This window comes from Coregonus lavaretus (genome assembly GCF_964263955.1).
Source record: "Coregonus lavaretus genome assembly, chromosome: 10".
Lineage (NCBI taxonomy): Eukaryota > Metazoa > Chordata > Actinopteri > Salmoniformes > Salmonidae > Coregonus > Coregonus lavaretus.
Window position 1 is genome coordinate 39,022,637 of NC_139997.1, and position 15,767 is coordinate 39,038,403.

The 15,767-nt window shown below is 42.8% G+C and overlaps 1 protein-coding gene across 1 annotated transcript in view; it reads right to left on the reverse strand.

Moving 5' to 3' along the window:
• The window catches only part of LOC311136644 (teneurin-1-like), a gene marked incomplete at both ends in the record, with an annotated part of 197,434 nt that overhangs the window by 52,396 nt on the left and 129,271 nt on the right, over nt 1–15,767 (reverse strand). Inside the window, 5 exons of the mRNA XM_084170849.1 lie at nt 6,273–6,540; nt 7,379–7,640; nt 7,743–7,862; nt 9,513–9,729; nt 13,880–14,026. Coding sequence (XP_084026975.1) covers nt 6,273–6,540; nt 7,379–7,640; nt 7,743–7,862; nt 9,513–9,729; nt 13,880–14,026 — 1,014 coding nt within the window. The remainder of the gene's footprint in view (nt 1–6,272; nt 6,541–7,378; nt 7,641–7,742; nt 7,863–9,512; nt 9,730–13,879; nt 14,027–15,767) is intronic.

Sequence of the window (15,767 nt, forward strand, 5' to 3'; positions counted from 1 at the left end):
ATTACCTGTATTAACTGCACCTGTTTGAACTCGTTACCTGTATAAAAGACACCTGTCCACACACTCAATCAAACAGACTCCAACCTCTCCATAATGGCCAAGACCAGAGAGCTGTGTAAGGACATCAGGGATAAAATTGTAGACCTACACAAGGCTGGGATGGGCTACAGGACAATAGGCAAGCAGCTTGGTGAGAAGGCAACAACTGTTGGCGCAATTATTAGAAAATGGAAGAAGTTCAAGATGACGGTCAATCACCCTCGGTCTGGGGCTCCATGCAAGATCTTACCTCGTGGGGCATCAATGATCATGAGGAAGGTGAGGGATCAGCCCAGAACTACACGGCAGGACCTGGTCAATGACCTGAAGAGAGCTGGGACCACAGTCTCAAAGAAAACCATTAGTAACACACTACGCCGTCATGGATTAAAATCCTGCAGCGCACGAAAGGTCCCCCTGCTCAAGCCAGCGCATGTCCAGGCCCGTCTGAAGTTTGCCAATGACCATCTGGATGATCCAGAGGAGGAATGGGAGAAGGTCATGTGGTCTGATGAGACAAAAATAGAGCTTTTTGGTCTAAACGCCACTCACCGTGTTTGGAGGAAGAAGAAGGATGAGTACAACCCCAAGAACACCATCCCAACCGTGAAGCATGGAGGTGGAAACATCATTCTTTGGGGATGCTTTTCTGCAAAGGGGACAGGACGACTGCACCGTATTGAGGGGAGTATGGATGGGGCCATGTATCGCGAGATCTTGGCCAACAACCTCCTTCCCTCAGTAAGAGCATTGAAGATGGGTCGTGGCTGGGTCTTCCAGCATGACAACGACCCGAAACACACAGCCAGGGCAACTAAGGAGTGGCTCCGTAAGAAGCATCTCAAGGTCCTGGAGTGGCCTAGCCAGTCTCCAGACCTGAACCTAATAGAAAATCTTTGGAGGGAGCTGAAAGTCCGTATTGCCCAGCGACAGCCCCGAAACCTGAAGGATCTGGAGAAGGTCTGTATGGAGGAGTGGGCCAAAATCCCTGCTGCAGTGTGTGCAAAGCTGGTCAAGACCTACAGGAAACGTATGATCTCTGTAATTGCAAACAAAGGTTTCTGTACCAAATATTAAGTTCTGCTTTTCTGATGTATCAAATACTTATGTCATGCAAGAAAATGAAAATTAATTACTTAAAAATCATACTATGTAATTTTCTGGATTTTTTTTGTTTTAGATTCCGTCTCTCACAGTTGAAGTGTACCTATGATAAAAAGTACAGACCTCTACATGCTTTGTAAGTAGGAAAACCTGCAAAATCGGCAGTGTATCAAATACTTGTTCTCCCCACTGTATACGTTTCTTAGAGCTTGGTGAGCGCGTGGTTATCCTATGGTTATTTTGCATACAACCTTCCCACAACGTTCTGGGAATGGTGCAGGATAGTTGCTTGGCTTGGGAACATTCTCAGCACATTTAAGGAAATTGACAGAATAACGTAATTTTCTTGGTATTTCAATACTTTAATTTCCTAAAAGTTCAAACATGGTTACATTTAATTAAATTGTTTAGTAATGTTCTAGGAACATTCTCCAACTTGTTTGACATTGGGAATGTACTCAAGTAGTTCAGAGAACGTTAAGAAACAACGTTCTCAGTACTTCAGCATAACGTTTTCTGCAGGTTTCCTCATGGTTCTATTTAAAGTCATGTTCGTTCTCAGAACATTAAGAAAACTTTCCATAAAAACCACAAGAAAACATTAGTAAGGTTCAAAGAATGTTATTGAAAAACATATACATTCCGTTCTCAGCGTCTACAAAACTCTATCTTGTTAAGTGTGTTCAGGTGTGTTGGCTGCACCCACTAATTGGCCACACCTGCTCTTAATGTGTGCTTGTTTCCTTTTAAATGGGGTCTGTTTGAATAGACAAAAATTAACAGCTTTGTATGATTTAAAAAAACATGGCATGCTAGCTCCATCCTGGTGGTGCAGTGGAATAATTCCATAGATAGACAACAGAAGATCATACAGTGGCTTGCGAAAGTATTCACCCCGCTTGGCATTTTTCCTATTTTGTTGCCTTACAACCTGGAATTAAAATGGATTTTTGGGGGGTTTACATCATTTGATTTACACAACATGCCTACCACTTTGAAGATGCAAAATATTTTTTATTGTGAAACAAACAAGAAATAAGACAAAAAAAGAGAACTTGAGTGTGCATAACTATTCACCCCACCAAAGTCAATACTTTGTAGAGCCACCTTTTGCAGCAATTACAGCTGCAAGTCTCTTGGGGTATGTCTCTATAAGCTTGGCACATCTAGCCACTGGGATTTTTGCCCATTCTTCAAGGCAAAACTGCTCCAGCTCCTTCAAGTTGGATGGGTTCCGCTGGTGTACAGCAATCTTTAAGTCATACCACAGATTCTCAATTGGATTGAGGTCTGGGCTTTGACTAGGCCATTCCAAGACATTTAAATGTTTCCCCTTAAACCACTCGAGTGTTGCTTTAGCAGTATGCTTAGGGTCATTGTCCGGCTGGAAGGTGAACCTCCATCCCACTCTCAAAATCTGGAAGACTGAAACAGGTTTCCCTCAAGAATTTCCCTGTATTTAGTGCCATCCATCATTCCTTCAATTCTGACCAGTTTCCCAGTCCCTGCCGATGAAAAACATCCCCACAGCATGATGCTGCCACTACCATGCTTCACTGTGGGGATGGTGTTCTCGGGGTGATGAGAGGTGTTGGGTTTGCGCCAGACATACCGTTTTCCTTGATGGCCAAAAAGCTCAATTTTAGTCTCATCTGACCAGAGTACCTTCTTCCATATGTTTGGGGAGTCTCCCACATGCCTTTTGGCGAACACCAAACATGTTTGCTTATTTCTTTCTTCAAGCAATGGCTTTTTTCTTTGCCACTCTTCCGTAAAGCCCAGCTCTGTGGAATGTACAACTTAAAGTGGTCCTATGGACAGATACTCCAATCTTCGCTGTGGAGCTTTGCAGCTCCTACAGGGTTATCTTTGGTCTCTTTGTTGCCTCTCTGATTAATGCCTTCCTTGCCTGGTCCGTGAGTTTTGGTGGGCGGCCCTCTCTTGGCAGGTTTGTTGTGGTGCCATATTCTTTAAATTTTTTAATAATGGATTTAATGGTGCTCCGTGGGATGTTCAAAGTTTCTGATTTTTTTTATAACCCAACCCTGATCTGTACTTCTCCACAACTCTGTCCCTGACCTGTTTGGAGAGCTCCTTGGTCTTCATGGTGCCGCTTGCTTGGTGATACCACTTGCGTAGTGGTGTTGCAGACTCTGGGACCTTTCAGAACAGGTGTATATATACTGAGATCATGTGACAGATCATGTGACACTTTATACTTTATTTAACTAATTATGTGACTTCTGAAGGTAATTAGTTGCACCAAATCTTATTTAGGAGCTTCACAGCAAAAGGGGTGAATACATATGCACGCACCACTTTTCCGTTATTTATTTTTTTAAACAAGTTATTTTGTTCATTTCATTTCACCAATTTGGACTATTTTCTGTATGTCCATTACATGAAATCCAAATAAAAATCCATTTAAATTACAGGTTGTAATACAACAAAATAGGAAGAATGCCAAGGGGGATGAATACTTTTGCAAGGCACTGTATGTTAAAATCTCCCTGACGCCATGCCACAATAAAAAATAAATGTGTTTGCATGATTAATGCCAAGCAAATTAATTTCTATATGTCCTACCTGTGCTTGGAGTTCAAAACAGTTAACCCAAACTAAGCTAGCAGTATTATTAAACGTATTATTGAAACATTCAGTGAACATTTTAAGTAAGTTATTAAAAAACCTCAAAATAACCTATAATTTCCGATCTCAAAACGGTAATAAAACCTCCCAGGAAAACTTTCAGGGAACCATAGTAAAACGTTCTCAGAACCTCCTTGCAACTAAACATTTTAGTTCCCAGAACAGGCGAAATGTTCACTTCTGTTCTCAGAACATTTAAACTACTTTCAGTTTTACCGGTCAGAAAACGTATGGCTTCGTTCCCAGAACCAATGGGAAACCAAAAACATACGTTCCCACAACTTCCAAGGAACCAAATGTGCTAGCTGGGTGTCTCCTGCTTTCTATTCCATTTAGATTTGTAACACTCTCTCCATTAAGACAAATTGCAACAATGCATCAGAGCTGTAGCTCCCAATAGGCAGACGGCACACTAAATCAACCACTGATATAGAGTTTATATGTGGCCCTTGAAAAATCTCTCAGGCTTTCATACTACTGACCATTAACACACTGACAATCTCTTTACATTTGCATCATTTAGCAGACGCTCTTATCCAGAGCGACTTACAGTCAGTGAGTGCATACATGTTCATACTGGCCCCCCATGGGAAACGAACCCACAACCCTGGCGTTGCAAGCGCCATGCTCTACCAACTGAGCTACAGGGGACGAGCTCTGTGTGATTGTACACTGCTCAAAAAAATAAAGGGAACACTTAAACAACACAATGTAACTCCAAGTCAATCACACTTCTGTGAAATCAAACTGTCCACTAAAAGAAGCAACACTGATTGACAATACATTTCACATGCTGTTGTGCAAATGGAATAGACAACAGGTGGAAATTATAGGCAATTAGCAAGACACCCCCAATAAAGGACTGGTTTTGCAGGTGGTGACCACAGACCACTTCTCAGTTCCTATGTTTCCTGGCTGATGTTTTGGTCACTTTTGAATGCTGGCGGTGCTTTCACTCTAGTGGTAGCATGAGACGGAGTCTACAACCCACACAAGTGGCTCAGGTAGTGCAGCTCATCCAGGATGGCACATCAATGCGAGCTGTGGCAAGAAGGTTTGCTGTGTCTGTCAGCGTAGTGTCCAGAGCATGGAGGCGCTACCAGGAGACAGGCCAGTACATCAGGAGACGTGGAGGAGGCCGTAGGAGGGCAACAACCCAGCAGCAGGACTGCTACCTCTGCCTTTGTGCAAGGAGGAGCAGGAGGAGCACTGCCAGAGCCCTGCAAAATGACCTCCAGCAGGCCACAAATGTGCATGTGTCTGCTCAAATGGTCAGAAACAGACTCCATGAGGGTGGTATGAGGGCCCGACATCCACAGGTGGGGTTTGTGCTTACAGCCCAACACCGTGCAGGACGTTTGGCATTTGCCAGAGAACACCAAGATTGGCAAATTCGCCACTGGCGCCCTGTGCTCTTCACAGATGAAAGCAGGTTCACACTGAGCACATGTGACAGACGTGACAGAGTCTGGAGACGCCGTGGAGAATGTTCTGCTGCCTGCAACATCCTCCAGCATGACCGGTTTGGCGGTGGAACAGTCATGGTGTGGGGTGGCATTTCTTTGGGGGGCTGCACAGCCCTCCATGTGCTCGCCAGAGGTAGCCTGACTGCCATTAGGTACCGAGATGAGATCCTCAGACCCCTTGTGAGAACATATGCTGGTGCGGTTGGCCCTGGGTTCCTCCTAATGTAAGACAATGCTAGACCTCATGTGGCTGGAGTGTGTCAGCAGTTCCTGCAAGAGGAAGGCATTGATGCTATGGACTGGCCCGTCTGTTCCCCAGACCTGAATCCAATTGAGCACATCTGGGACATCATGTCTCGCTCCATCCACCAACGCCACGTTGCACCACAGACTGTCCAGGAGTTGGCGGATGCTTTAGTCCAGGTCTGGGAGGAGATCCCTCAGGAGACCATCCGCCACCTCATCAGGAGCATGCCCAGGCGTTGTAGGGAGGTCATACAGGCACGTGGAGACCACACACACTACTGAGCCTCATTTTGACTTGTTTTAATGACATTACATAAAAGTTGGATCAGCCTGTAGTGTGGTTTTCCACTTTAATTTTGAGGGTGACTCCAAATCCAGACCTCCATGGGTTGATGAATTTGATTTCCATTGATCATTTTTGTGTGATTTTGTTGTCAAAAAAGTATTTAATAAGATTATTTCATTCATTCAGATCTAGGATGTGTTATTTTAGTGTTCCCTTTATTTTTTTGAGCAGTGTATTATCTAAAGATAAAGTATAACAAAAGTAACATGCTGTTCTGCTGTTACACTGTTGAACATTATACTGTCTTAATAGATATTTATCTGCCATTATCTACAGATTGTCTCTCGCAGTTACCCAATGGAGAATTCTTGCTTGCTTTCATCCCTTGGGTGTAAACTGTCAAGGGAGTGAAATACAGCACATTATATTTGCCCTATAGGGAATCTGAATGTATATGATTCAAGTGCTCCATACTATCTTACCCAGAGCTTGGGCCAGGCCCAACACTTTCTGCCCATAGACATCAGTCTTGTTCCAGGCCAGGACATAGACCAGGTTGGGGGCGGCATGGAACCACTTCTGGAAGAGGCGTCCCTCGATGGCGGAGGATACGTGCACCTTAGCCAGGCCAGTGGGGATGATGGAGTGGGTTAAGATGATGCGTAACAGAGACTTGTAGCCAGGGGAGCGGGTGCTCAGGTAGCTGAGCTTTAAGAAACTGCCAGGGATGGTGATCTCCTCTTGGACAGCCTGAGGAGGAGGATAAAATATTTCGCCTGCTGTTATTACGTGCTATTGGTAACCAGGGGTTGGAAAAGCTTCACAAGCCCCAAGGATACAGACTGTACGTATAGAAACATTTAAAAACTTTTTCAGTAAAGAATCTTTGATCACTTGGTGTTTGTACTCGCTCCAAGATATACTTGCACGTAGTGTATATCAATTTCTTGAAACCAAATCAAAATAACGATACTTTGAACATTCTTTGTAACACGTTGCCCCTAGAATACTAAATAACAACTATATATCCTATATCATTAGCAATGTACAGGAGGACATTTTAATTACTGCTGATGATCTAACCCCCACTCCCACCCTTCACTGCTCACAGCTTCAATCATTCTGAACTGGCTCCTCATTAAAATCACTATCAGTTCCATTATCTCCCACAACAAACTAGGACGTCTAGTCGTCTACACGCTGCAAAACACAGTTCCAAAGAGATAGGAATATCAGGGGGATCGGGGGATCGGGGGAGAAAATAGCAAGCAGATGGCAGCTCTGTGAATAAAGCGCCCCGGCAACTGATTAGTGTGAGATTCTAAGATGATTTCACAGGTACAATATGAACCTGGTGAAAATTTGACAGGATGCAGAAGAACGAAAAAAACTAACATTTCAATCTCCTACTAAAGAAAAATGCAGCAATTGGAATAAAAACAACCATTTATCACTTACACCTGGAAGTCATCATAACATGATATTGCGAGTAGAGTATAGGTTGTAAGCTGAATGAGCACCACTGGGACTGTATATTACTGTATATATTATGTTTATTACTGGCTGGTGAGTGGGCAGTCTACTGTACCTGCAGCTCAGGGATGGCTGGGCCTCGCTCCTCACAGGTGCTGGCGAAACGGGTGAGAGGGGAGGGGAGGACGATTGGGTAGGGACTGACCAGGTTCTTCAGGTCACACACAAGGGGGCGAGACTCCACCCTCGACATGGTGACCTTCTCTACAACCACAAACTGGTTCCATGGTAACCAGACGGTGCGTTTCTGCATGAGGAAGGGAGCCCTCTGGAAGATCAGGGAGACTGAGATGCCCCCTGCAGCCACTAGGTCAAAACTACAGGAACAGAATCAACACAAATAAGAGCAAGACTATCTCAGCATCATAAGCCAGTTTACTATAGTATCCACATACAATACTTGACCACTGTCTACCTACCTGCCATCCTGGCGACTGACAGAGAAGCCGAATTCGGGGTACTGCTGGAAGCTGATGTTTACCCCCACCAGTGGGGTCCCGTCTACTGCTACCACCTGCCCCCGGATCACTGAGGCTCGGCTAGGAGAGAGCAGGTTTTATTTCACTGGGTAAATACATTCTACTATAACAAGTTGCAGTGTTTTCCAGTTCAGTTGACAAAGGCAAATGTGCTATATCCATTCACTGTGGTAGCCTACAAATAGCTATGTAGAACGGGATCTGTACTTCAGTGGCAATGATACACTGAACAAAAATATAAACGCTACATGCAACAATTTCAAATATTTTACTGAGTTACAGTTCATAAAAGGAAATCAGTCAAATGAAATAAATTCATTAGGCCTTAATCTATGGATTTCACATGACTGGGAATACAGACATGCATCTGTTGGTCACAGATACCTTTAAAAAAAGTGGGGGCGTGGATCTGAAAACCAGTCAATATCTGGTGTGACCATCATTTGCTTCGCATAGAGTTGATCAGGCTGTTGATTGTGGCCTGTGGAATGTTGTCCCACTCCTCTTCAATGGGTGTGCGAAGTTGCTGGATATTGGCGAGAACTGGAACACGCTGTTGTACACGTCGATCCAGAGCATCCCAAACATGCTCAATGGGTGACATGTCTGGTAAGTATGTAGGCCATGGCAGAACTGGGACATTTTCAGTTTCCAGGAATTGTGTATAGATCCTTGTGACATGGGGCCGTGCATTATCATGCTGAAAGGTGATGGCGGCGGATGAATGGCACGATAATGGGCCTCAGGATCTCATCACGGTATCTCTGTGCATTCAAATTGCCATCGATAAAATGCTATTGTGTTCGCTGTCCGTAGCTTATGTCTGCCCATACCATAACCCCACCGCTACCTTGGGGCACTGTCACAATGTTGACATCAGCAAACCGCTCGCCCACACGACGCCATATATGTTGTCTGCCATCTGCCCGGTACAGTTGAAACCGGGATTCATCCTAAAGAGCACACTTTTCCAGCGTGCCAGTGGCCATCGAAGGTGAGCATTTGCCCACTAAAGTCAGTTACGACACCGAACTGCAGTCAGGTCAAGACCCTGGTGATGAAGACAACAAGCAGATGAGCTTCCCTGAGACGGTTTCTGACAGTTTGTGCAGAAATTCTTCGATTGTGCAAACCCACAGTTTCATCAGCTGTCCGGGTGGCTGGTCTCAGACCATCCAGCAGTTGAAGAAGCTGGATGTGGAGGTCCTGGGCTGGCGTAGTTACACGTGGTCTGCGGTTGTGAGGCCGATTGGATGTACTGCCAAATTCTCTAAAACTACGTTGGAGGCAGCTTTTGGTAGAGAAATTAACATGAAATTATCTGGCAACAGCTCTAGTGGACCTTCCTGCAGTTAGCATGCCAATTGCACGCTTCCTCAAAACTTGAGACATCTGTGACATTGTGTTGTGTGACAAAACTGTACATTTTAGAGTGGCCTTTTTCAGCTTCTTGATATGCCACACCTGTCACGTGGATGGATTATCTTAGCAAAGGAGAAATGCTCACTAACAGGGATGTAAAGAAATTAATGCAAAACATTTGAGAGAAAGAAGCTTTTTGTGCGTATGGAAAATTTCTGGGATCTTTTATTTCAGCTGATGAAACGTGGGACCAACACTTTACATGTTGCATATGTTTGTTCAGTGTGATTCTACAGTATAACAAGCTATTTCTGTTCATCCATGCAAACGATCTATTATCTACTCTACCTGCTGTCGAATGGGATGTCTCCAGGGAAGACATGGGTGCTGTCCTTCCCAACCAGGAAGTGGACACGGTCATAGAAGAGGCGTGAGAGGAGCGAGGCGAAGGGTGTCTGGCTCTGCTGGATTAGGTCCAGGGGGTCCGGGGAGCCCTGGCACAGAGGCCCACTGTGGCAGCTAGGCTGCTGGCAGCAGTCTGGGTCCACACAGTCTGTCAGGCCATCTACACCAACACAATAACACAACATCATCACAGCTAAGTCTACACTGTACAGTATCTCAGGCTCACAATGTAATACAAGTGGGAGGACTACATAACATTCAAAGCACAGAGGACCATGCGAAATTGAGATAAAATCTCTCAAGTGGTTTGAAACTGTAAATCAAATTTCCAAATTATATAGAATAAATCGATAATGTTTCTCCAAAGTGGGAGTACATCCACTCCACCCTATTGAGCCTTTAACACACAGTAATCAAGATCAGTTAGACATGGCTTTGCTGTGATGATTTAAACATGAAAAACGTGGAGATACTGATGAATAACAATATACTGTATCTAGCAGCTAGATATATTGTTATTCATCAGCATCTCCACGTCTATGAATAATTGTAATATTGAGAGTGAAAAACTGAAAATATCCCAAACCAGGAAAAATACAACTGAGAAAACAGTATTCGGGAAAATACAAAGAGTGCCTATTCGAAAGCTAGGAAAAAAATTATGAGTAGCTCGCGACATGTTTCATAATTTAAAAGTAGCTCTCATGCTAGAAAAGGTTGGAGACCCCTGGTCTAGATGATTTCTGACAAGGAGCAAAATGCACTTCTGATTTATACAGTCTCAATACAGTATACTGCACTTACTTGCCGCTCTATAATTGCAGTATAGTGCCTTCCTAATTATGTTCTCTTTAATGTCTAATATAATGTGGGTCTGAGCAAGGGCAGCGCATCGGGTCCATTAAATCCATAGACTCCTCTCACACAGCCAGTTTAAATTGTGCTTAAGTGAATGCTGACATTCATCACAGCAAAATTGCATTGGTAATTAAAAGCAGAATAATGTCTCTTGTTCTTTTGTACACACCTTCCGCGATATGTAAATATGCTTTATTTTAAAAGTATGGCAAATATAAGTGCAATGCGGAATTAATTCAGAATAAAATGTTAAGTCTGTTTACAGAATATAATAAGATAGGAACTATACTAAGGTAATGTAATAAGATAGTAACTATGTTAACATAATGTAACAAGGTGTAATGATACAGTATGTGCCAAATAAAAGTGACAAGCTTAAATTCAGTAAACAACTGGCTAACACAGCAGCATAACTACTGGGCCGAGAGCCATAATATCCCCATTCAGAGCTGGATTGCCAAAGTAAGGGCGGCACCGTGCCCAGCAGGCCTAAAATGTCATGATTTTAGGGGCAAGTCCATTTGGCCTTCAAGAGGTGCCGAATCTGCCAGGGCACCAAGGCCATCTGCTAGGGCACCAAGACTATTAACCAAAATAGTCAATTAAATTGTGTATGTAAATGTACATAAATAATTAGTAGATTGACATAGGCTAGTGCTTTTGCTGTTCGTTAGGCTTACTCATCTTGTTGGCTGATGAAAAGTAAATGTGGACAGTTCTTCTAACATCTTCAATATGCACGCCGCAGCATCCCCGTTGTGTCTGGCTTCACTTGTAGCCTACTTCAGAGCTGCGATGCCTGTGAGAAGGACCCGATCACGTGACGGGCATTGGCTAATAAGAATTTAGATATCTGAGAGAGCCATGTGAGTGAGAGGTGCTTCGGAGCGATTGGCAGCAGGGGGAAGGGAATTATAATTATTATATTCAGCCCAAGGGCACAACGGCCACAAGGCATGAATATGTTTAGGGGCATTACGGCCACACAAGGGGGCAACGACGGCCATGGCCGCCGGGAAATTAGAGGCCTGGTGCCCAGCCATTAGCTGGTTGGCAGGGTTGGCCGTAACTACACTGGTCATGACCAAAATGCATTCATTTTGGTGGTTACAATACTAGAACATCTCACAACAATAATGTATCTAAGAACAATGGCACCTGTACTGTACCTGCCATTGCCACCATACTTACATAATCAACAAATAAACAATGCAATAAAATAATGAAGAAAACATTTCTTTGGGTGACAATTGCTATCCATGTTCTGGATCTATTGTTGTATAATGAATGCACTCCACAGCTGCAAAAGTAAAACAAAGCATTGTGCATCAGCAATGCACAGCCACCATGTTCATAATGAAGACTGGATTGTAATTTGTAGTTATAGCAACTCATTTACAGCTGGTTGGAAAAGTCATTATCTTTTCTCTTAATCACTGCTCTTTTTCAGGTGATCATTTGCCATTTAGTTTTTTCAACCAATGCCTCTGATGAGGCCTCATTTGGAATATAAATGGCATTTCTAATGGAGTTGAGATGAGATGAAAATAGGAATATGTTCTGGGATTTTGACATATATATATTGGCTTGGGGAAGTAATTGGCATGGGGTGATTATTTCCTCCTCTCCTTTGTTGGAGTGTCTGCCAATTTGAGCCTCCTACAGTTTCCCTCTCCATCAAAGGAGGGCCAAAATGAATGTACATCATCCAAGATTCCCATCAGTCATAAGAACTCACACACAATGCTGAGGTATCATCTTTGAAGGGAGAGTCATAGCTGCCGTGAATAGCACTCATTTAGGTTGTAGAATGACAGAGTGAACGTTTACTGCCCAGGTTGCCGCACATCACTGAACTGAACGTGATTTTGTTTTCTATTGTAGTGGGTGAGGAAAGAAAATACAGTGCATGATTTATGATCAACACAAACAAAACAAAGATACACTAACATCACGCTGCACATGCCTGCCTTATCACATGCACAGGCACACACAGGGGAATGCACACTAACACGGCTAGAGAAACTGTGAAAATTAGCAAAGAATGAAGAATTGTTAAAGTGAAGAAGCTGTCTTGCTTCAATCAAGAAGCTTCCTGGGATAAATAATCTGACTTAACACTGTCAAGGTAAGAGGTAATTGTACAAGCAGCCAGAGCTGGGAAACCATGAGGAGTGGGTTAGGTAAAAGAGTTCACGCTCAAATCCACATCTCCCTGTTTTTCAGACACTAGCTAGACTGTAGAGGCTGTACACAATATTATGCTCTTACCTTCTGACACTTCAGCCCAATTCAGATCTTTTTTCAACGAATTGGTCTTTTGACCAATCACATCAGCTCTTTTCACATCAGATCTTTTTCAAATCTGATTGGTCAAAAGACCAATTAGTTGAAAAAAGATCTGAATTGGGCTGCCTGTGTAAACGCAGCCTTCTGTCTGCACATTTAAAGGAACTAGATGCAGTCTAATGTAGCCAATTTTGCACCTTATATAAAGAGGTACATTTTAATTAAACATCTGACTCATGTAGTGGAATTGGATGAGACATAGTGCTCAAACAGAATCAGTATATCTTGTAGCCTGTCACTTTAAATTAATTCATAATGACTCTTCATTTCTACATATTACACCTAATATTGTATTATCATAAACTTTACTTTTTTTAGGTAAAGGAGTTCACACTCCAACCACATCCCTGTTTCCAGATGGTAGCTTGACTGATGGTAACTGTATTATGCTTTTATCTCCTTTGCCACATACAAAGGAACTAGATGCAGTCTAATGTAGCCAATGTACACCTCATATACAGAGGGACATATACATGAAGAAGCTGGCTCTCGATGAGACATGGTGCCTAAACAGAAGCAATATGTTTTCTAACCTGTCAATCACAATTTGAATTATACCAGACTACAGTAATTACTACATTACACAAACATGTTTTACATTTCATATTACATAATTGTAAACTTGACTTTCTCTTGTTTTACTTTGAAACAACAATAACATGTGATGTAAGTCAGGGAACAACTAGGTTACCCTTGCTTTAACAAATGGCCTTTTTCTCCCTCTTTTACGTTTCCCTCAAAGACATGGGCATTGAACCCGAGCTCCAAAGCCTCATTTCTGGCTCCCTGTTCACTGGAACACCAGGGGCTACGCTCAAGCATTAATCCTCAGAGGAGCCAAGCAGCAGGCAGCACACCATCAGTAAATTACTGAGAGAAAACCTAGAGGTCCCCTTGGTCTGAGAGCCATGGCAACTACTGTAGTGATAATCTAACAAAAGGAAAAGGAAAATGGAAATGAAAATGAAAAGGCTCGTTTGTTCAGATGTCGGGAAGGAGAAGTGGTCCTAAATATTTCCTCATCCTGACCTTCAACGACGCTGGAGGTCAAGTTATTAATCATTATTGAGTCACAGACAGGCCACCATCCACAGGGACCTTACCTCTGTCATTGTCGGTGTTGTCATCACACTCTGTCTCCATGACGATGTTGCATCCTATGCCGCTCCAGCCCGCCTGGCACACACAGTGCCACCCGCTCTGTTCTAGGGTGCAGCGACCGCGGCCATTGCACAGGCCTGGACAGCCGTCTGGATGGAGAGAGGGAGAGAAGACAGACAGTCTGTGTATCAGAACACTGCCAGAAACAACGGGTCATTCCTCATGATTAAGGAGATGGGGACAGATGCTGCTACCTTTTTAATTTACATAAAATCCAGATGTCTGGCCATTCGAAAACATTTGCTACATACACTATCCTACGTATTTATTTTGACAGTGAAGCTAAAACTTTTAATTATTCTCCGGGATTTTGGATTTGAGATCAAATGTTTTATATGAGGCGACAGTACAGAATGTCACCTTTTATTTTAGGGTATTTTCATGAATATCTGTTTTACCATTTAGAAATAAATGCACTTTACGTATTCAGTCACCTCATTTCAAGGTGTCAAGTATTTGGACAAATTAACTTATAGTGTAGTATTTCGTCCCATATTCCTAGCATGCAATGATTACATCAAGCTTGTGACTCTACAAACATTTTGCATGCATTTGCAGTTTGTTTTGGTTGTGTTTCAGATTATGTTGTGCCCAATAGAAATCAATAGTAAATAACGTGTGGTGCCATTTTGGAGTCACTTTTATTGTAAATAAGAATATAAGTGTTTCTGAACACTTCTACATTAATGTGGCTGCTACCATGATTATGGATAATCATGAATGAATCGTGAATAATGATGAGTGAGAAAGTTATTAGATCCTTAACCCAATGAGTCCCACCAATTTAGAACTTCTAACCCCTTTTAAACATTGTGTGTTTGAGCTACAGACTTCTGGTTATACCATCAGATTTGACTATTTCTCTGCATACGCTGGTACCAACCATTAGTCTGTGTGATTAACAGGGGCTGAGCCAGAGTGGTGTGTGGGCAGATCCCGAAGGGGCCCAGGCTGTGTCTTTTCTTACAAAAACGTCTGTAGTCAGAATGGTTTGAGATTCAAACTATAAGAATATATCTATGAAAAGCTGAGACTCTCACAAGCATGCACACTCTATGACCCTCACAAGCTACACAAGAGTTGTTAGAAGGTAAGGGGTTCATCTACGTAGAAGACCATAGGAAATCCCAGGACATAGTGTCTATAATACTGTAATAAGATCACATAGTTGCTGTCACAAACTCCAAACTCCACACAGTTGTCATTGACTAGTTGGATATTCATTTCCCACTGAGCAAATTATTTCTGTTTTTACAGAATTCATATCAATTCATTTTCATCAGGTTTTTGCTTTGGCAGACTTTCTTTCGTCAATAAAACTCATGTCTGTGTGAGTTACTGACTGAGCCTAAGAGGAACTACACAGGAACAGACAAGTTCCTCAGGGGAGTGGAGAAGGTATCATCACTTCTACTGAGATGAGTTCTCTTAATGGGTGTTTGAATCAGGGTATTAAGCCTAGTAAGAATACAGTGAGGGAAAAAAGTATTTGATCCCCTGCTGATTTTGTACGTTTGCCCACTGACAAAGACATGATCAGTCTATAATTTTAATGGTAGGTTTATTTGAACAGTGAGAGACAGAATAACAACAAAAAAATCCTGAAAAACGCATGTCAAAAATGTTATAAATTGATTTGCATTTTAATGAGGGAAATAAGTATTTGACCCCTCTGCAAAACATGACTTAGTACTTGGTGGCAAAAACCTTGTTGGCAATCACAGAGGTCAGACGTTTCTTGTAGTTGGCCACCAGGTTTGCACACATCTCAGGAGGGATTTTGTTCCACTCCTCTTTGCAGATCTTCTCCAAGTCATTAAGGTTTCGAGG